Raw genomic sequence first — 21693 nt, 5'->3', positions numbered from 1 at the left:
ATACTGTTTGTTTACGATATATACAGATATCGGAACCATGACTTCTAGTATAATACAACGATGTATGCGTTGGTACTTTTTCCCGCATTCATTTTTCGGGCACATGTTGCGATTACCGGATACTTTTAGGCGTATTATGATCTTATAGATATGCGTTTTATAAAGCTTTCTGTGAAGTTTGATGAAATTGCTCATTTTGTGAATGTAGCTAGGTTATTGATGATGGGTGAATCTTAGACGAAACAAACTACGACAATACGTTCAGATCATTGTGTATGACTGAAATTCCCACGCCATTCACAGCCTCCGTATTGAAACGTTTGAATGTGAAACGGTTTGATAAATTTACCTACCAATGATGTTAAAACCTTCAATTCAGTGTTTTGCGAAAAAAAAAATTATGACGACGACCAGAAAAAGACTATAAAAAGGTTTCTCAATCACGTGACCACATCAGGCGACGCCATATTGCACGTTTGTTTGGTATCTCGTTCAACAAGCTCGTCACTCAGTATAGTGGCTTTATTTGAAGTCAAGAGGCCCAAACGGCTGACAAACAATACATTAGGTTGAAAGTTTTCTTAACTAGAGGTATTGGAAAACGTTTTTTGAACGTAGTGGAACTGCAGCGTGACCAATATCTAAATAATCGCAGCCCTGACGACCGATCATTGCGCCTTATCAATTGTTAAGATTATGTGACGTTGAAAACACACGATTCTTTTTTACTTGGCCTTCGGAATTTTTGTGTCGAATCGTCGAGGGATGCAGATGGAAGATCGTGCATCCACTTTGACAGAAGATATTAATTATGTTTTACAGAAGTCATATATCACACACGGCTACCGTTAAACTGGCACAATTACTCAATATGGCTGAAGTCATCTATTACAAGATATCTGATGAAATAAGTGATGTGTAAAAGGCTTTACGGTAATATTTTTCAATTGCGTCAAAATAAATGCTCCGTACATTGTCATCAGAATGAACATGAAAAGGATGTAGGTTTTTTCTCAAATTCCGTTTACATAATACGAAACGCCGTTCGACTGGCAGATACAGTTTTACTGTGTTTTATTCTTTGTGTATAGTATAAAGAAATGTTTTTATTTTACATTAGTTAGTAACCAAGTTCTGTCGAATAAATTCTCCTTTATTTACAACTTCTGTTCTACTTTTCAAATTTTTGTTTTTCCAATGAAAAAAGAAATCATCGCCAAAAACGAGGGACATTTCGCTGATATTATATAACACGTATTTGCTGCGGCTATTCTCGGAATATTCTTTTCACCTTAGGAATGAAGTCTCCACGTGCGCGCAATACATTTATGATTATGAAATGGACGACTGAAGAGTGGATATTTTTAGATGATAACTTGTTAATATTCGCTATTACGCCAATAAAGAATGGAGATTTCCGCAATGTTGGTTAAAAATGAAAATCACGGGTGAAAGGTGCCGAAGCGTGTGATCCACTGCTGCCTTCCCGTTCGTGTTTCCTTCGTGCAGTCGTGTTTACTGATGATTTGTCACGTTATGAATTCTCGGATGATATGAAAGTCCATCAAAACCGCGCGAGTTGTTGACTCCGCGTTGAGAGTCTGGTAGAGCGTATTATGCGGACTCCGCCTTCTCCACAAAGACCGAGCCAGCCCGCCGCAAGACAACCAATAACCGCCGCGATATCGTAAAGAATATCGCATTGAAAGCGAATGACTGAACATGTTCGATTCATTTGGAGTTGAATAAGAATGCATAACTACCAGTTTCGGGTGGATTTGGCCAAATTTTAACCCGGCGCGCACCTGCTACGAGATCAACCACAACTCAGGAACAAGTGCATAATCGTGGGTTCGAGAAAAAAGGAAAGTCGGTCTAGGATCCTTGTCACTTTGTACCGCGATATTCTAATATTACCAGCTTTTCTCGTCAAACGGATACTATATCGACGAATATTTTGGAGGATCTCATCGAAGCTGCTGCCGGGAACGACTTCAATATAGAAAAAAAACGCGTAGAACAGTCGTCGAAGTTCAGCCAATGTCAATCGCTTGATCGCTTAAACATTCATTTCATTGAAAAACGGCGTTTTACGGTTAACGATCGTTCGATTTAAAAGATGGATACGAATGAAAAGGATATTTCGCAAGATGAAGAAAAACGAGGAAATGTCGTCAGTCCACCACCTACGAAACAGATCATGTCTAGTAAAGCTTCAGCTTTCTCAATTGAAGCCATCATTGGTAGTCGTAAAGACGAGCAAAAAGATGAACGAAGTCAACCATCATCTGGGTCACCTTTAGGTAAGTAATGATAATGTTTTTTTTACATATAAAAGATAACTTTTAGCATTCGATAATTTCTTGAATGTGAATATTTCAATTAATTCGTGTCTGTGGGCCTATTGTGACTGAAATTTGGCGCGAATGATATATACTTAACAAAAATACGATATATTTTGGCGGGAAAAGTCCCAGAAACGTACATACCCTCCTCCTGTAGATGGATCGCCTTGATAAGAGTTCTTTTTTAAATGATTCGTATGAATGAAAACAGGATGTGGAGATTTAGCGATCTTTGTTCGGGCGACGATAATTTGATGTCTGTCGCGGACATAATGATGAGTAATAGTTGATGAAATATCCACGCCTGTCATAGAATCGACTCAGTGATAAATACCGTTAAAATCCGCGGGTCAATCTTCTTCACTTTTTATATCTCGAATATTGCGACGAATAACGCTTAAAACTCACGTCTATAATTTGGAAAGTAATCTAAAGAATAACTCGAAGAGGAAGGTTTCGTAATTTTCCGTCGATACGGTTTTTAGCAGCCGAATTTTGCGTATGGTCAGGGTCAGCGATTGTTATCTGTTATACGATCGCTAATCGAAATATGCAAATGATGGGATTATCGCTTAGTCACGAGGACAAAACAGATTTTTTTTTATATTTCTCAACCGGACGAACGGAACTTTTACATTTATTAGATAGTTATCCACTGAGTATGCACCACACCGTGCACCGTGCACCGTACCGTGCACTGTGCAGTAGAGATGAAAACCTTTATCAGTCTGGTTATTTTTTTCTTGTTGTCAAGCGCAAAAAACTGAGAAGCCATTTTCTGCAAGAATCTGAACTTTTCATAATAATTTGTCAGTTTTAGTTGCCGTACGTAGACTTCGCACCCAGAAGTGTGAACTCAATTGACTTAGTAACAACAGCATGGTGGCCCGATATTTTACGACACAATCAGCAAAGCTATTCTTTCTGGTTGCAATGTTTTGTTTAGAGCGCAGTTTACTGTCAACAAACCCTCATTTTAATCGACTTAAACTGCCGTCAGACTTGTTCAATAATCACTATTTAACTGCTTTACGACTCGACCAATCACCAGACTCATCCGTCATCCGCATTGACCTCTGATTGTCAAACTTTCAAAAAAGTTTCTAAGCACACTGTTACAGAGATGTTTACAAACAAACTCGTTTGTCTGGTAATAGCAGGTGTACAGACACAGTAATACCGGGAAAATCCTTACAGAAACCTTACTAAAACTGCCATAAACACACATTCAAATCAGTTTATATTTTTGGCTGCAAGACTGTAACGGTCTGTATCAACAGTTCCAAATTTCATGGACAGTCGAGCATTTGAATTTCTACCTCGATTTCCTGATCAAATATGTATTGAGGTTGAAAGCAGGTTGATTTAAAAACTGACCTGTCCCACGTCTTCGTTGTGTAAAGAACGTCTGGAAATCCTTTTGTCAAGGGGGCTTTTTTCATACAAAATTGTTGATGGCGTGATTGATGATACATTCATCACACAAAAATTGTGACATTTCGTGTGTGGTCACGTACATTGCCTGAAAGATCGTGCGCAACGGTTTCAACCGAAAAATGGTGTCGAATTTTTACACCGTCAACACTCGCATCAATTGTAACAACTATTTATAAACACGAATGTGGAAATTGAATTTTGATGTACTATACACTCATTATTTTGGACCTAAACAAAAACATACTCTTTACCACGCACATCGTTTCTAAACCAAATAAGTGCGTAAAATTAGCCGTATTATATTGTACTTAGATAAAGTGAGTGCAAATCATCACCACTGATTTTCGCGGAAGCGATTCCATTTGGTTCTCCGACACGATTTGTCACTGAATGTCGACAGCGAATGGAATATTTCGACTGCAAATTGAACCGGAGCTGACCTATCGTTCGTAAATAATTGTCTGCATTATTGTTTTAATGGCCTTTCGTCAGCTATACGCTGATATCCCCGATCAAACTCGAGTCTGTTCGATGTTGTTTTTCGCAATTTGCGTAACCTCTTCGGCGGCTCATAAATATACTTGCAGACTATGATCTTATACTCGGATGGTGTGTGAAATTTCAAATGTTTATTCAACGCCAATTCACACTCGTTAATCAACAAGTAATCTGATTATTTTATATGGAAAAAGTCTTAAAAATCTGTCCCCTCTAGAACAACCGTCTGGGTCATACCCGCCTGCCAGTGCCATTCGAAATTTTCGAAATGGAAAGTCGACATTTATACGATATCGCGTTTTGAAGTCAGTCAACGCGAGACCACTAAATCCAAAACACGGCTGGGGGTAAGAAATTCCTATAAAAAATAGTTGAATAATGGGAATCATGAATGTCCCCAGCTGAGTATTCGATAACTGTTATCAATCCCGACACACGCGAATTCACCATAACCAAATCTCATATATGAAAATTGATACATAGATTACTTCCTTCTGGTTGTATTTGGGTGGTGAACTTCAAACTTAACATAAGGCAGGTGATTTGATTCTTCAAAAGGCTTGATTGCCAGACTTGCTCCCTCACTAAAAATCATTTTTTGTTTATTTCGACTTCTAAGATATTCATTGAATTAAAAAGCTGCATCAGATAATTATATCTTTGCCTTCTGTGTGCAATAACGCGGTTATTTTATTAGGTTCTTTATATATATATATATATATATATATATATATATATATATATATATATATATATATATATATATATATATATATATATATATATATATATATATATATATATATATATATATATATATATATACATATATATATATATATATATATATATATATATATATATATATATATATATATATATATATATATATATATATATATATGTCTAGTGAACTTGGAACTTTCAAACTCTTTCTTACTCCAACGAATATAAACCCGTGTGTATCGAAATAAGCCGTATACCAAACACCTCATTGCGGCATCAACGTGGCTGTTACCGCCATCATTAATAAACCAATGTTTTAACAAGGTTTCAAGAAGATTCTTTAAACAGAAAATGCTCGTTATCGGGGGGTGGAGGTATAAACATCAAATCATGAAAATCCGTGCAGGTAGATAACTTAGACACAGTCGGCTTTGTGCATTCTCCGATGATGGCTCTCGTAAATCAACGCAAAATGTATAAAACTATACGAAACCATTTTGCCATCAATGCCGCTGATATGAAGCGTAATAAAGGGGTTAAGTCATCGAAATACCACACGCATAAAATCTCGTGAATTCTGTAATAAACTGAGATGAAAATGATCAACACTGAATCTAACCCAAATTCTCGTAGTATTTTATCCGTAATAGGCGTCGCAGTTATAATCGGAAAATATGAATATACCGAGTTGAAAAACAACTGATGCTATGATTTTTTTCTAAATTGAATGATTTTCAGATAAACTCGTCGAAACGACGGATAATGTACCGAAGGTAAGCCGTGAGAAAAGCGTCAGTCCAAAACCGGAGGACCTCTCCCCGACAGTCAGTCTACGACCGTGTATCCCGGAAAGCAAAGATCTAGCAAATATCAGCTGTAAACTAGAAACGAAAGATCTTTGGGACAAATTTCACGAATTGGGAACTGAAATGATCATCACCAAATCTGGCAGGTAGGAATTTTGAAGTGGTCGTTGCAGAAGCGTCCCATCCCCCACTGATTCAGTGCATTGCACTGCTGTGACTGAGTTGGAATTTGCTACGATAGGGGTTAACTGAAGGGTATATTCAAATGTCGACCACGCCTGTTTTCGGAAACTCATCCTTTTGACGGGGACAAAAGTTGGGGGCCACAGAAACACACGACTGTCTGTTGTAGACACGGACAAATAGGAGATTGTGGCGACAGAGCTACAATAGCGGCAATTTATGAGACAAGTGAAATTGTGTAGCGGTATTACGAATAACAAGGTAGTTAGAAATCACCTGTTAGTAACGAACAATTCATTACATGACTTATAGATAGATACAGTTGACATTTATTACTGTATCGATCATGAGGAAAATAAAGGGGTGTGTTAGCTATTATTGAACACAAGATGGAATTGCGTTGTTAACATCGCAACGATATTACTCGTATTAAAACGAGTGTATTCATTTATATTAGTCAAATGAAAGGACTCGCAACCCATCCAGCGAAAACATGTTTCAGTTGTTTGTCACTATATCATAAAACTGACAAAAAATCAAACAGCGCATTCCTGAGAATCTTTTCGGTTTTTCATTGCGATGATTTGATGATTTTGGAATGTTAATATGTACATTTCGTTAAACTTCCACGGTATTTTTTCATAACTAAAGATAAATAAGAATCATTGTATGTTATTTCAGTCAAAGCACAATCGACCATCAAATCGATAAGGAGGGCCATTATTTATATTAATTACATGTTAATGCGTTTTCATTGCGACCTTTGGCGGTCGTAAATATGTTATAGTGAAAGCTAGTTCGAATCAGAAGCCCCGAGGCCGATACATTGTAACAGAGAGTATTGCATGGGAAATGCGTCCGCGCCTTGAACATCAAAAGTTCGAGCGTTTTCTCAGACACAGGAAATCATCAATCAAACTGGCGGTGAAAATATTCAATCGACACAAGTCTCCTCGATTTGGTGTTAAGTTACTTATGGACATTAGCGAAAACGGAACCTCTTTATTTGCTTTGAATATAAATCAGTTTACCTCGAGTTCAACCCCATTCATTTTCGTTGGGAGCAATAGCTGCACATTGTGCATCGTACGCCCTGGTCTAAGCCGCCAACAGATTGGACAAAATATAAATTTCTTGAAGCGCATCCATGTGGTCCTGGTATTGTTAAAAAAAGAAAATATCGCCAAAGGTGAATACGAGGTGGGAGTTATACTATTTCAAATTGACATCCTTTGAAACGGTGTTTGATCGCTAGTGATGATTTTGTGTGTGAAGCCGACAAACATTGTGCTGAAAATTGTAACTGTCTGAAAACTCAACAACACGGATTAGTTACTATTGTGATAAGCAGATTCCAGGCGCTCGTATCACCAGTTTTTATAAACACATCCCCCTTACGAACATGTAACTCTTATTGCCCTGATAAGACCAAGTTCAACAAGCCAGCTAGTCACATTGCGCAGTTACAAAAACGTTAAAAAACACTTTTATGTTGCCTTCACCGTTTCCACCCTATACTCTGCTGGCATGCATTCAATAAAGACAAAGGGTGCATTTCAATTTTCGGGATTCGAAACTGATAGCAATATTGACACGCCGCGAGTAGATGACGTATGCGAAACTTTAAGCCAATAGGAGATGGGAATGATATTTTAGGCGGTAAATGCGGGCCTATTGATCATATAGCTAAATTAAAAAACTTTAGGAATGCGCATTAGGAAAAAACTTGATATTAGAATGATTGTGATATTCAGTTAAGCAATCCTTTCATTAATGAAATATTCTTTTTCTAAGCATTCAATTTCATTTTTACAACTATTTTCAGACGAATGTTTCCAACATTGAGAGTGTCTTTCTCCGGTCTTGAAGCTGATACTAAATACGCGGTTCTCATGGATATCGTTCCAGTCGATAATAAGAGATATCGTTACGCTTATCATCGTTCGTCGTGGTTAGTGGCAGGCAAGGCTGATCCTCCGTTACCCACGCGACTCTACATGCATCCTGATTCACCTTATAGTGGCGATCAACTTCTAAAACAGACCGTATCATTTGAGAAACTAAAACTCACAAATAATATGATGGACAAACACGGTCATGTAAGAGACATTTTCAATGTAACTATATAATGAGAGTGGGGTCTTTGCAATCCTGGGCCTAGTTTTAACCTTTACCCAGTCGCTAACAGTACTTGATTGGCAATGAGGTACCGCGGGTGAAAGTTCAAATTTGTCCCAGAAATTAATGTGAGATGATTATCCACGTGGAAATGGGTGGAAAGAAATCGTATATTCAGAATCGTATATTCATTCTGCTTGTAGATTATTTTGAATTCGATGCATAAATATCAACCTCGGATTCATATCGTCAAAAAGAAAGACAATGGTTCTGGACAACATAATATACAAAGTTTGGACGCAGAGGAGTTCAAAACATTCATATTTCCAGAAACTGTGTTTATTGCTGTAACCGCTTATCAAAATCAACTTGTAAGTGTGTGTGCTTCTACAATTCTGATGATTTAAACTTGGGTATTCTATCTTTAACTGTGGCCGATTTCTTGTTTTAGATAACTAAGCTTAAGATAGACAGCAATCCATTTGCCAAAGGTTTCAGAGATTCGTCTAGACTCACCGAAATGGAAAGGTAATTGAATAACGATATAAACAACTAAATACGTAAAAGGTCCCTAAATCTCGCGTGGAATAAGGTTTACCGAATACCAACGCGAAGTTTCCCATCCATCATTCTCATCTTGATAAAATATCATCCGTGTTCGAAACACTCGGGAAATGAGATAGCAAAAATACCTTTATATTTTCCCGTAATAAACAAGAATATTTTCTCTGTCTACTACAAAGATAGTGAACGCGCAATCAATTTATTGCTAATGATCATGTAATGTCAGTTTGAAGTGGGTTTGGGCGGCAGGTAATCTGAACTGTTAAATTTGCCAGTTTTTCACCTCAGTTCGGTTTATCTAATTTCCTCAGCGTAAACACCAGGGTGGGCTGACATTCGCACCTTTATAATCGTATAGACTGCAGTAATATTACTGGAAGTTCTTTATTATTATACTATCGCCTTTAATTAATGGATTTTATCGGAGATGTTTACGCAAAACTCTCTACAGAAACTCTTGAGATTAGTTTGAGAAGGCACATTGCTACTCATGTCACGATTTGCGTTTGGAATGTGATCTTAAAATTACTTAGAATTCATGTCTATGTACATTTATTTCGGTAATTTAATAGAAATTTCCCTTTAAAAAACTTAGAAAATCATTTCGCGTTAAAATCACATTATGAATCGTTTCAATACATTTACGTATCTTTTTGTATTTTTCAGCCATCTATTCGTGGATCCCAGGTGAGTTTGATTTCAGTTAAACATCGCGATCAGACGTTTGACAAGATTCAAATTGTGAGAAGCGAAATTTCCTCTCCTTTTATTTTTATGATGTAACTATTACAGGGAGAGTATGGAGACGTTGATCCATCATCACACATACGCGCGATCACCGCTCAGGTCATACGCTGAATCGGCTGCTGAATGTTCCGATCCTAACGTACGATTACAACTATATAGCGCCATAGCTAAAGCTGGTAAGTTTAAAAAATGCCTTAACCATAATCTCTTCAGGTCCGTGGCTAAGCATTTTCAGGGGTAGTTATTTTTCATTAAAAAATAACTTGCCGCATGAAAAGGCATCTTGGAAAAACACTGACTAAAAGCTTGCAACATCAACCAAGAACATCGGGTTGGTTCGAACCTGAAACCTGTATCGTCCAGATCCGGCGTGCTAACCACTACACCACCGAGTTATGGCAATGTCGCTTTGTCTTGTAAGGGACTATAGTCAGCTGTGGTGATTGGTCATGTGTGGTGACCCAGTCTGGCTTGGTGGCTGTTCTAGCATAGTTTCTTATCAGGCCCACTCTCAGCCAGTTTCCTTTATCCAAGAAGGAGCAAATGGACGATGACAGTTGGAGCTATTTGATGAATTGTTCACGATTATTTGTCCAATTAACGAACATTAACGAATCTTTTTAGGGGAAAGAGACGCAAATAGTAACAGCGAACTGAGTGAAAGGCATAAAAATACGTTATCGCCGTGGCGACCGATGGGTTCTAGAATGATGGGATTGTACGGAGCCCATAGTGAACGTTCCCTTTACTCGATGTACGGCAGTTTATTCGGATTAAACAACTCTACGATGACTTTACCAACATTTATCCACCCGTTTGCGGCCGCCGCAGCCGCCGCTGGCTCCAATCCGATAGGTCTATCCGAATTAGGTTCCGCGGCATCGGTGCTATACCCTTCAGTATCAGCGGGACAGGAAGCGCCATCACCGGCTTCCTTATACACTAGTTTATACGGCAACAGATTTCACCCTTATCTAAATCCGAATCAAGTAAAAAGAGTGGATTCTTAAGATATCGAATTTATCTCAGTCGGTGGTGAGAAATTATCATTGCTTTTTCAATATCAAAAATCAAATTGATGATTGTTGTTGATGGCGCGTAAAGTATGAAAAATGTGTGATGAAAAAAATGATCAAGGCATCATTATTTCCCTGTGTGTTGATGTAGATTGTATTACCAATAATATCAGGGAGATGGCGGGGTTTTTAGTGAAGATATCGCTTATTGATCTCAATGTGAGAAACTGATTTACAATTTAAAATCGATTTGTCTATTATGCGTTTGCGATAAAGAGTGGTTGATTTTTTGCTAACTATGAATAAATTCCAAATCTATAAAACGTATATGTTATGCGACAAGAGTGGAAGAGAAAAGAAACTATTATATATAAACGTATCTAAATGTAATCATGTGATATATTTGAATTAAAATGGAATATTATATGAAATTATAAGAAGAGGAAATAAATATATAGATGATATTTTCAAAAGAAATATTTGTGTCTTTATTTTTTCGCTGAACAAGGAATTCTTATTAAAAAGGAAAGCCGCCATTATAAACATTGGGATTCGCGCCTCGGAGAGGGGAAGAGATGACTGGTCGATTTATTGGACGAAAGTAGCGAGTAAAAGGATTGAAATAACAAAATACAGCTAATTCTAACCATTGATGGATTCAGCTTTTCGGCTACATAGATGATATATAAGGATAGAGTCGAATAAACGACAGCTCACACGAGGGGAAACTTTTCGATGGGATCACGACAACTCAGTATTATGTTTCATGGAGTGAGCGGTTTTCGAGGATGATATATATATATATATATATATATATATATATATATATATATATATATATATATATATATATATATATATATATATATATATATATATATATATATATATATATATATATATATATATATATATATATATATATATATATATATATATATATATATATATACACCATCTCGATCGATTGGTGCATAAATTCGCGGTTGAGGAAAACATAATGAAATGAATGCAGCAGGTAGCAGCATCGATGAAGCCGATTTGCTAAAATCTTGACAACTTGCATTTTTCACCGGTGATGCGCAGCTCATCATTATTCCGTGTGGATAAACGGCATAATTTGCTAGCGGAATGTTCAACAGAGCGGTAACTATCGTCGTAACTCCCCAACTTCATTTTCAAGTTGACGCAATCGTTTGTTCCGGCCCGTCAACGCTGTTAATAGCAACTTGACGCCTGAGTGACGGCGGATGTTGTTACTGTGTAGGAGCCCTCCTCTTTGATCACGCTAATGTTTCGCCAGTTAAAGATGGTGTGTCGAGACAATTTGTCAACTGATCCATCAGTGAAACAATAATTTAGAAATCATATTTCCGAGAGCAAAACATCTCTCAATCCCAAGCGACTCTCGAGAAAATGTGATTAGGATAATTAGATCATATTCAAAGCTAATGAGCATATTTTGCTAATTGCAAGAAAAAATCGCTTGCGAAATATTCTTTTGCTTTTATCAGATCAAAAAAGAAATACTAGTTATAAGGCTTTTTATTACTAATCTGCAAGTAAATGAAAATGGAGGAAAAGGAAGGTCCCTAACTGGCAACCAGCATCGCAATCTAGCAATGGTCCCAAGATAGATGGATTCTCACAATAGAGCGGGATTTATCAACATGACAGCGACAACGCTGATTTGTTAAGCTGAAAACTATTTTACACAGAAGGCAAGTAGCGTAGCTGACAAGCATGAAGACACTGAAATTCCCGAGGGACCCGTGGATTTCTGATCGGAGAAAGAGTAATCGCGACGAATCTAGCGAGTCCTTTCATGCCATAAATCTATGTTATTTAGTAACTACTCAAGTGGATAGCGAATTTCGGTGTTGTTACTGACAAAGCCTGAATGATAATATCCTCGAGGTAATCCTGCAGCTTTCAGACCCGTTAGGTAATTGCTTCTACGACTGTAGGCGCCCCGTACGGTGGCTTCGCGTTCGTTTTGTTACTAATCCGAGCACATCGTTCAAATATTGTCCAGAAAATCCACCCAGTCATTAGAACGAGTCCTCGACGATGAAATAGTGATCTTTCCATTCGACTAATTGCTACAAATTAAAGACTTACAACTCAGAGATCATTGCAGCTCGAAAGGTTTATGACGCGTAGTTAATCCATCCTATACAGATATATAAATTAATTTCTTGAAACGTCTTTTGACAGATTATGAACTAGGATTGAAGAATTAAAAGATCTCATTGATCTTCATTGGCAAGCGATTACTAATTGTATCGATGAATTCTAATTGAATTAGTCGACTCAAATAAAACCCGTGTATTCCGTGAAGATAGTTGAATAGAAAGTGAGCTCCGTAGGACCAGAGACAGTAGTTAATAATTTCAGCTGACAAGAAATCAACTGCAACGATTAGGGAAGTGAGATTGAAATTACGCGCACTCATCGGAGATCGAACCCGGTACCCTCAAAGCAAGCGTGTCCTGCGTAAAACAACAGCGAGAGAAAAACATGGAAATAAAGGAAACTTTTAAGAGATTGCGATAATTTATTAAATATTTATTTCAACTGAAAAAAAAAACTAGTTACATCTTATAACAAAAGCACGAAATACATCAACTACTTCTCCATCTCTTTTCTTTACATATATTTTCATCGAGAAATTGTACATAAGAAAATCATTTTCCGACATTATTGGAATGTGTAAGGAAAACAATGCAGGGTCCCTAGTCTGGTCGTTTTTTCTATAAGGACACGTAAATTTAGCTACATTTAAAAGGCCAACATTAGCCAAATAAAACTAACTTAAAAGTCATTTTTTGTATAAATGAATATACATGTACATGTACAACATAAACTAGTCGAATTGCAAATGCACAATTACCATTCAGCACGATTAGACCACGGACACTTACACTCCCTCTATCATTAAATAAGCACATTAACAATTATTGCGGACAACATTTCAAACTGATTCATGACATGGATATTTTTCATCACAGATGATTTATGATTGACGATCCTAACCATGCATACAATGTACTTTGCTGACTAAGAATCAGTAAAGATTCCATCGATATCGATACAATCCAGTTAAAATGAGAATTTTGTTATTTCGTTCTTTCGGAAAATGAGAACACATCACACAGATAGAAGTTGAAGAGATGAAGAATATCTAATCTCGTTGGAAAGGAACGTCTTCGATGAGTGAAACGATCTCCTCAGCTATTTTCTGGTTATTAGCACAAACTAATCGTCGAGACATTAAGTCGAATTCTCCACCTGAAAAAATGCTACTTCACATTATCCTCAGAAAATTAGTGATACATATAGTTAACTGGAATACGAAAGTATAGTCAAACTTAATGATATAAATCAACAACGAAATGTTTAAAAAAATACATTATGAGTTTATAATATTGAGATTCAATCCAAGATATATTCCAAAGAATGAAATTAGCAGATACAGAAATAGTTTATGGATTGTCGATTTGACTAAAGTACCTCAGTGACTGCAGAGTCATTGAATGAAGTAAAACTTAATAGTATAACATGGTTAATTCTATGCGAGATTTGTGTCAGTATTTACCTTCAGTATCTACGACCACGCCACCGGCCTCTTTCGCGATAAGCATTCCAGCAGCGATATCCCAACAATGAATACCGTGTTCAAAATAGGCATCAGCGGAACCCTGCGCTACCAGACACATAGACAAAGCAGCACTTCCTACAGAACGTATTCTGAAATCAGATTCAATCAAATAAACTATAACTTATCATCGTAGTTATATACCAAGAATAAGAGAAAATGAAATAAAGCCAAGAAATTCACGATTTGTAGATGAATTGAATAGTATTAATCAATAGTTCTCAGGGGCCTGTTGCACAGTCAAAGTTTATATCTTAGGCCGTCTAAGGCCATCTTGCATATAAAGCCGCTCTAAAAAGCAGCAGGTAAGCAAAAGCACAATCTTAAGATTTAAGACCATTTTTAGACTTAAGTCATAACTGCACAACTGGCCCCGAGGTGAAATCATTACCCTCTACATTGTGAAAACATATGACCAACATTTGTGCATATTTGGGATGAGAGCAGGGATTGACCGGGACAATTAAGGTTTGTTGCTAGAAGACACTGAGATAGATCTGAAATTAAATAAAGAATCACTCAACAATAATCAAACAATCAAGTAGAGCACATGCGATGCAGTGACAACAGGAAGGTATAAGTGCAACAAACTGAATTTATATATTATATTGTTGAGATTGACTGGAGAATCCGTCAAAGATGAAATTTTACTACAGTAAAAGTCCTTTATAACGCAACTGTTGGCACAATTGAAAAACATAAGTTGTAACGAATTTGGCATTATAAAGAATGATATTTCCATTTAATTTGAGTAAGATTTGGCAGATTTGTTCTCTGAAAAATGTTGGCATTCAGTGGCATTAAAAGAATGGCGTTATATAAAGGACATTGATTGTAGATTCTTATTCAATAACTACCAACCCTTGACAACAGCTCGATGCTTTCTCGACATTCCGACATTTCTTAGAAAGTTTACAAATCTGACCCGAGAACCAGAGATCAGTTATAAATAGACATCTGTTAACATCTGAAATTACACGTAGTTTTCTCCAATCATCTCAATTTAAGCCAAAAGAAAATGAAGCAACAGCAAACATGCTTGAATGATATTCTAAACGCATTAGGGATAAAAAAATAAACACACAGAAAAGAATCAAACGAAAGAGGAAGAAGAAAGGATCATGCCCAACATCTTCTCACCCTTGACAAGAGCGAACAACGTTATGAATATTATTGACTTTAATACTCAGTAATTCTTCCTCTCTATTGCCTCCATACTCCGATAAAACTGAGCATGATTTTAAATCTGAAAAAGTATTGCATTCATCAAAATATCATCGTCGACACATTTCACAGAGGTTTCAATTTCGGAAAAAAAAATTACCCGAAGCTTTTGATACATGGATTGGTTTATAGTTTAAGAATGCACCTTTCCCCGGTTGAGCAGTGTACATTTCATTGAGAATCGGATTATAAACTACCGCAACAACAGGCTGAAATGACGAATACGATTATCTCATTATGAATAGATCTACTTGAATACATTGGCCGCATTTTACTAACGCGTTACTACTACCAACCTGCTTGTCGACAAGTAAAGCTATCGATATACAAACATATGGAAACCTGAAAATATAAAGATATCTGAAAAGTGACCGGAAAAATCTTGTAGATCATAAATGTGTCAATCTGCAGCCTGCAACTGAAACACCTGCTTCAGACATTCAACATTCAAGTATGAAGAGTGGCGAAAAGTGTATTGAAAGTTTGCTGATGAAATGTCCAATGTCAAGTGTTTGTACGATTTGAAAAATGGTGATAATGTAATGGTAGGGTTCAGGCTACGAATTGATACCTGCATTAAATTATAAACTAAAGATTCTTCTCACTTGTGAACGAAGTTTGTTGTGCCATCGATAGGATCAATAATCCATGTAGGATTATCAGTCAGTTTACATCGTTCCCCAGACGCAATACTCTCTTCACCTATAAAACTATAATCAAACAGATCCTGCAATAATTCAATTCATCATATTGAATGAGAAATTACATTTCGTATTCAGACTAATCGTACCTATGAGTTGGGAACTGTTCTTTGATTATAGAAATAACTGTTTTTTCAACTCTCTGATCCGTTTCGGTGACTAAATCGGCAAAACATTCCTTGGTGCAGATTTCCTTCTCTTTATAGAAAGCCTCTTTGATTATCTTATGATCAAAAAATATTTCAAATGTAAAACCGTTATCATGGTTTATACACACATGACATAAGATGATTTTTTAGTATTGAATTAGATAAGGGGATTTACCTCTCCAGCTTCCAGTGCAACACCCTGTGCTATTTTGAAATATAAGTCAGATTCAGCCATGGTTACCTATAAACAATAAAGGATAACGAATGATACGTACACGATGAAACTATATAAACAAGCATGATAAGTCAGACAAACCTGAAAAACTCCAAACTCCAAATTGTCAGAAATCAAAACCCGGAAGTAAACCGGAAGTATATAATTTGTTTAGCAGTAGCTGTACTGAATATCAGCAGCGCTACCTAGGGAAAGATTTACGTAACTTTGTTGTAAACAAAAATATATTTGTTGAAGTTTCTTCGCATTACGTCGCGTTTGGAGGCTGCAAGTTATGCTTGAATGGGTTCTAATTACTCGAGAAGACGCGGAGGAATGAGTACTAATAATGATAATGATGGAGGACCTCCAGCATCTGCTGCTGCTGCTGCTGCTGCAGGTTCCCAGGATGAAGAAGGTTCCGATTTAGTTACTTTGTTATCATATCTCATTAGAAGGTCAGTTTATCATTTGTTTTGATTGATAATTCGACATATGTTCGATGCAAGTAGATATCTTAAAGATATTTTCACGCATTTTAAAAATATTTTTACGAATTTCATGTGGAACAATGTCTGTCCTCGTTTTTCAGTGGTCAAGTGCGAATCATACCAGGGAGTTTACGGGACGGTGAAGATGATGATGATGACGATGACGACGATGATGATGAAGATGAATTCGAAGGCACCAGAAAACCCCCAAAAGGTTGATACAATACCCGTACATTATGAGCTATGTTATTAGTACAGGACGGACGGTTACTGCGTGCGATCATTGTTTAAAGCCTGCACTGTCATGTGATCCGTACCTCTTTCCGGTCGTCCTTTATTACTGAGATGACGCAATTTACCGAGATCAACCGCGATGACATGAAATATAACATATTTATCTATTCCTCTTTCCCTAGTTTATTATCACCGTTTGTGAACTTTACATCAAATAAGACTTAGAAAACCTGCTGCTTGCCTTATTTGAAATGAAATTAAGATAATTAATTCATCAATTATATATTTATTTTCAGTTATTTGTGCGCCGGATACAAGTGAACTTGATGTGAGTTTCGTTTCCTATTTAGCTGCCTGTTTTGAATAAGTTGTTATTACAGGTATATTATATGTGTCATCTCTATATCTGTGTCTATAGATGAGTGAATTAAGGCAACAGATACTGCTGAACTCAGGAAGATTTCAATATCTGCATAATAAATGCAAACCACATATGCAACATAAACTATTACACGTACGTTGAATAGAAATGAATTCTGATGTTAAGACAGAAGTGTTTGTATCTGTGACTAACTGATGATATAATATTTTGTTATAATCAGAGGGAGTTAGGAGTGGTCGGTCGGAAGAAAGAACATTTTCATCAAGGAGATCGTTCATTAGCCAGTTCAAAGTAAATACATTCGCAATCATCACATCGGAATCGAGTTCAATAGAACTCATTTTATTATCAAGTATTTCTTGCAGTTTCTTGCCAAATTTAATGGAAAGAAAAGCGAAGTATAGTCACAAAGCTTTCTGCGGAATGTATTCTCAAAATGGTGAAGTCTTCCTCTCTGCTTGCCAAGGTAAATAACTGATCAAATCACGACTCAAGTTATCGACTTGTTAACGTTGTTTTTTCGATCTGTTTTGATATTTTAGATAGAAATATTCGTCTATACGATTCTACAAATGGTCAATTTAAGTTATTTAATACGATAAGAGCTCGTGATGTTGGTTGGAGTATTTTAGATGTAGCTTTCAGTCCTGATGGAAACTACCTCATTTATTCTAGTTGGTCTGAATGCAGTGAGTTCACCTTCTTATTGTTATTATTCACTCTCTGACTCAACTTTGAATTGAATGATTAGTTTATTAACTGTTTTTTTTTGTTGTTAAAGTACATTTGTGTAATATTTATGGCGATCAGGAAATTCATCAGGCTCTGAATCTGCGTCCTGCTGACAGTCGTTTTTGTATATTCTCACTCACTTTCTCGATGGATAATAGAGAAATTATGGGCGGGTGAGTTTTTCGTTTAAAAATGTACATTCAAACCCACTTAATCTGGATCAGTTGGGACTGATGAAATCCATCATACTGGATTTGAAAAATGTTGGCTCAAACCCCAGCGGTTTTTGATCGGTAATTACTTTGATTATAAAGGTTTCCTCAGAAAGAAAGTCGATCCAGAATGTATTTATTTTACAAGGGGAAAGTGTTATTTTCTGATTGAAGAGATTTTGATATTTATTTCAGTGCTAATGATGGTTGTTTGTATGTGTATGATAGAGATTGTCAAACGCGCACACTGAAAGTTAGTTAGTTTTTTATCTCACGAATGAATGAAACCCGAGATGAGTTTTCTGTATTTTTTTTCTATCGATATTTGAAGATCGAGTGTCACGATGATGATGTGAATGCTGTTGCGTTTGCTGATGAAACGTCAAATATTTTATTCAGTGGAGGTGATGATGGTCTTCTGAAGGTAACGTACACAATTTCGGATTCAATTACCTCTGATTATCCCGTGCCCCTCCTGACAATATATTACAAATCATGATACGAACCTTGCACCAACAGCCCCAGAATTTGCATGCCTCGCAGAGAATTAATTCGTCCCGTCAGATCCTAGGCAAGCGGAGGAATGATTATTTGAATTTTATATGAAAGAATTTATCTTAACTTCTCAGGTTTGGGATAGACGAACTTTGAGTGAAGATCATCCTACGCCTGTTGGTACATTAGCCGGTCATTCTGATGGTATTACATACATCGATAGTAAGGTAACGTAGTCACGATCACAGTGTGGCGTGCTCGTATACGCACCTGAACGTGTCTGTTTATAGATATATCAACTGTTTTCAGGGCGATGCCAGGTATTTGTTGTCTAACTGTAAAGATCAAAGTATTAAATTATGGGACATCAGGAAGTTTGCATCTTCAGACGCGGTTCAGGTATGGAAGTTCTCTTTTAGAATACGTTACTGCATATATTTATACATTCTTCATTGTCGTATCCAATTTCGTATCTAGGCAACTAAACGAGCAGTTTCTAAACAGACTTGGGATTATAGATGGCAGCAGTTTCCTAAAAGAAGTAAGGTTAGATTTTGGTATTGTCGATAGTGTATCGGACATACCCGAGGTATTTCGGCGTTGTAATGAGAGTTTAATCGCGATCGTTGTTTTGTAGCTATAAAGAAGCGTATGCTTCCTGGTGATTCTTCTGTGATGACGTATATGGGACACAGTGTACTGCACACTTTAATCCGATCTCGATTTTCACCTGAATTCACGACTGGCAGTAGATTCATTTATACAGGGTGCGCTACTGGTAGCGTTGTCGGTATGTTCATTATCTGATATTCACCATTTTCAGGGTCCCTACAACTCCTTGAATCCTTGAAAACTCCTTGATTTTTGAATATATTTTTCAAGGTCCTTGAAAATCCTTTAATTTTGAGAAATATCCATAAACTCCTTGAAACTCCTTAAATTCTGGGAAAGTCTTATTAAAAATATTCAAAAGGTCCTTTTCAGAAGACAGTGTATTCTATTATTCTTCATTGTGTGACTTGTGAGTGAAAGTTGTTTCACTTTGAGATTTAAAACATTTAAACATGTAAAACCAAAACGGCACACACAACAACTGATCAAAATTTGAGAAAAACATGGATTTTGTTTTTGAATTTTCGACTTTTTTTCCTTATATATGACCGCGAAAACCTCCTTGAATTTTGAAAATTACTCCTTGAAAATTCCTTGAAAAGTCCTTGAATTCTGGATACCAGGAATTGTAGGAACCTTGATTTTAGTACGTTGATGCGATATCTTATCGTCGATTCTACAAAATAAATTTCTGTTCGTAGTTTATGATACTCTCACCGGAAAGATCGTCACAAAACTTGATGAACACAGGGCTGTGGTACGGGATGCTTCATGGCATCCTTATGAAAACAATATCATGAGTACATCGGTAAGACATTAAACCCCTTTTCATATGTACGAAACAATAACTGTTGATTTTAAAAGGCTATTATTACATTGCCTGAATAGCTACATGCCTAATTATTGTATCAACTGAGGAAACAGACATTGAACTAAGCATTGATATTAGTTTGGAAGCTAAAAAGAAAAAGGTTTGTTTTAGGCTTTTTGCTTTGTAAGATTCACAACCATTTCACCAGGAACTCTTCATGCATTTTGGTAAAACCTAAGGCAGAAAAGGTTCAATTGAAATCTACCTTTAGACTCATCATCTCTTTAAACAACAATGTTATTTTACAGTGGGATGGTAGTATCGGACTGTGGACTTACGTACCTCAAATAAATGAATTAGAACGAGATTTAGTAACGGATAGCGACTCGGATAATTCAACGACACCTCGTCGCATTAAACGTCTGAAAGAACAACAAATCCCGAGATTACAGAATCCACTCCCGCTTCACTGAACAAAACATTACTATGGAGAAACCATGTGACATTTAATGTGATTGTTAAATTGTAATGTATACTTATATATATACATATATAAAAATATATAGATTAGCAACATTGTTGTCACAGTGCAGGGACTGACTAAAATCATACTATGTATGAATATTTTTAGGTGTATTTTCTAAGATAGTTTTTGTTATTTGAACTGTGATAAACAGTTAAATGGCGATCATGTCTATTCTAAATTGGGTATGCTGAATATGCTTTTTGTAAATTGCCAAATGGTTACTATCATTGTTAAAAATCTTTACTCGAATAAGAATGATTGTGTTTGGTTGAAATGTTATCCAGATCTTAGTTTTTTAAACCGGTTCGAATGGATAAAACACCGGTCTATAAAACCCAATCCTGCGGTTTTTCATGATTTTTGTCTTAATTCGAAATTATTTACGCACTTTTTCGGAGTATATTTCACGCATTTACACCACTTTATGATATACTTGGTACATGGTTTTTTTTTAGCAGTATTGCTTGCCACATGTCATTGATTCATCTAGTCAAAGAAATATAGAGAACTGTACTGAATTTCGTTAGTTATAATTCATTATGAAATCATTTCATCAATTGACAAATCAAGAGCTAGAACTTGAATGTATCGAAGTCAGCACGAGTGAAGTTTGTTTCAACATTTGTAAAATAATGCAGCTTTCTCATGTTTTTGAATTTGATGCGATGCTTTATGTACCACTAAAATGCACTGCTAACAAGGATGTTTTATTAAAGGAAAAAAAATTTTATATTAAAAAATTCATTGCTTTGTATCTCATTTCATTTTCATTCGGAAAACTTGAGCTTATTTTCCTCTCGATGGCGACACTT

General features: G+C 36.4%; 3 protein-coding genes across 5 annotated transcripts; 2 read left to right on the top strand and 1 right to left on the bottom strand.

Moving 5' to 3' along the window:
* The first annotated feature begins 1758 nt into the window (after positions 1-1758).
* On the top strand, positions 1759-10852 carry LOC141901692 (T-box transcription factor TBX20-like). The gene is made up of 8 exons (XM_074789108.1): positions 1759-2303; positions 5745-5958; positions 7821-8094; positions 8317-8484; positions 8565-8641; positions 9344-9364; positions 9470-9600; positions 10049-10852. The coding sequence occupies exons 1-8, from the start codon at positions 2120-2122 to the stop codon at positions 10432-10434; spliced, it is 1455 nt and encodes a 484-aa protein (XP_074645209.1). The 5' UTR covers positions 1759-2119; the 3' UTR covers positions 10435-10852.
* Positions 10853-13000: 2148 nt separating this feature from the next.
* Positions 13001-16594, bottom strand: LOC141901504 (inositol monophosphatase 1-like). 3 transcript variants are annotated; one of them, XM_074788777.1, is made up of 9 exons: positions 16489-16594; positions 16348-16413; positions 16113-16246; positions 15928-16032; positions 15619-15664; positions 15423-15531; positions 14490-14595; positions 14039-14190; positions 13001-13731 (listed from the first exon to the last, which is right to left on the bottom strand). In XM_074788777.1, exons 2-9 carry the CDS (start codon positions 16405-16407, stop codon positions 13625-13627), a joined length of 819 nt encoding a protein of 272 aa, XP_074644878.1. In that variant the 5' UTR covers positions 16408-16413; positions 16489-16594; the 3' UTR covers positions 13001-13624. The 3 variants fall into 3 exon arrangements, with proteins under 3 accessions (XP_074644878.1, XP_074644879.1, XP_074644877.1); XM_074788778.1 differs by having other exon boundaries at positions 15468-15531; XM_074788776.1 differs by lacking the exon at positions 14490-14595 and adding an exon at positions 15239-15344 and having other exon boundaries at positions 13002-13731.
* Positions 16595-16613: 19 nt separating this feature from the next.
* Positions 16614-21592, top strand: LOC141901501 (DDB1- and CUL4-associated factor 11-like). The gene is made up of 16 exons (XM_074788775.1): positions 16614-16844; positions 16979-17091; positions 17408-17439; positions 17530-17625; positions 17714-17784; positions 17859-17959; positions 18036-18182; positions 18275-18398; positions 18633-18690; positions 18769-18861; positions 19067-19159; positions 19242-19331; positions 19410-19473; positions 19570-19722; positions 20246-20352; positions 20664-21592. The coding sequence occupies exons 1-16, from the start codon at positions 16690-16692 to the stop codon at positions 20826-20828; spliced, it is 1662 nt and encodes a 553-aa protein (XP_074644876.1). The 5' UTR covers positions 16614-16689; the 3' UTR covers positions 20829-21592.
* Positions 21593-21693: the final 101 nt, after the last annotated feature.

This window comes from Tubulanus polymorphus, chromosome 3 (assembly GCF_964204645.1).
Source record: "Tubulanus polymorphus chromosome 3, tnTubPoly1.2, whole genome shotgun sequence".
NCBI classification, from domain to species: domain Eukaryota; kingdom Metazoa; phylum Nemertea; class Palaeonemertea; order Tubulaniformes; family Tubulanidae; genus Tubulanus; species Tubulanus polymorphus.
Note: the sequence above shows the minus strand (reverse complement) of the source record. Positions and strands in the feature narration are given on the sequence as shown.

Excerpts from the sequence above, each read along its gene's own strand:
- LOC141901692 (XM_074789108.1), top strand. The coding sequence starts at position 2,120 with ATGGATACGAATGAAAAGGATATTTCGCAAGATGAAGAAAAACGAGGA. Across the intron at positions 8,095-8,316 it reads TGATGGACAAACACGGTCAT|ATTATTTTGAATTCGATGCA; the intron begins GTAAGAGACATT and ends TTCTGCTTGTAG. Across the intron at positions 8,485-8,564 it reads CCGCTTATCAAAATCAACTT|ATAACTAAGCTTAAGATAGA; the intron begins GTAAGTGTGTGT and ends TTCTTGTTTTAG.
- LOC141901504 (XM_074788777.1), bottom strand. The coding sequence starts at position 16,407 with ATGGCTGAATCTGACTTATATTTCAAAATAGCACAGGGTGTTGCACTG. Across the intron at positions 15,665-15,927 it reads ACAACAAACTTCGTTCACAA|GTTTCCATATGTTTGTATAT; the intron begins GTGAGAAGAATC and ends TTATATTTTCAG. Across the intron at positions 14,191-14,489 it reads ATGTTTTCACAATGTAGAGG|AATACGTTCTGTAGGAAGTG; the intron begins GTAATGATTTCA and ends ATCTGATTTCAG.
- LOC141901501 (XM_074788775.1), top strand. The coding sequence starts at position 16,690 with ATGGGTTCTAATTACTCGAGAAGACGCGGAGGAATGAGTACTAATAAT. Across the intron at positions 17,626-17,713 it reads TGCAACATAAACTATTACAC|AGGGAGTTAGGAGTGGTCGG; the intron begins GTACGTTGAATA and ends TGTTATAATCAG. Across the intron at positions 17,960-18,035 it reads CTTCCTCTCTGCTTGCCAAG|ATAGAAATATTCGTCTATAC; the intron begins GTAAATAACTGA and ends TTGATATTTTAG.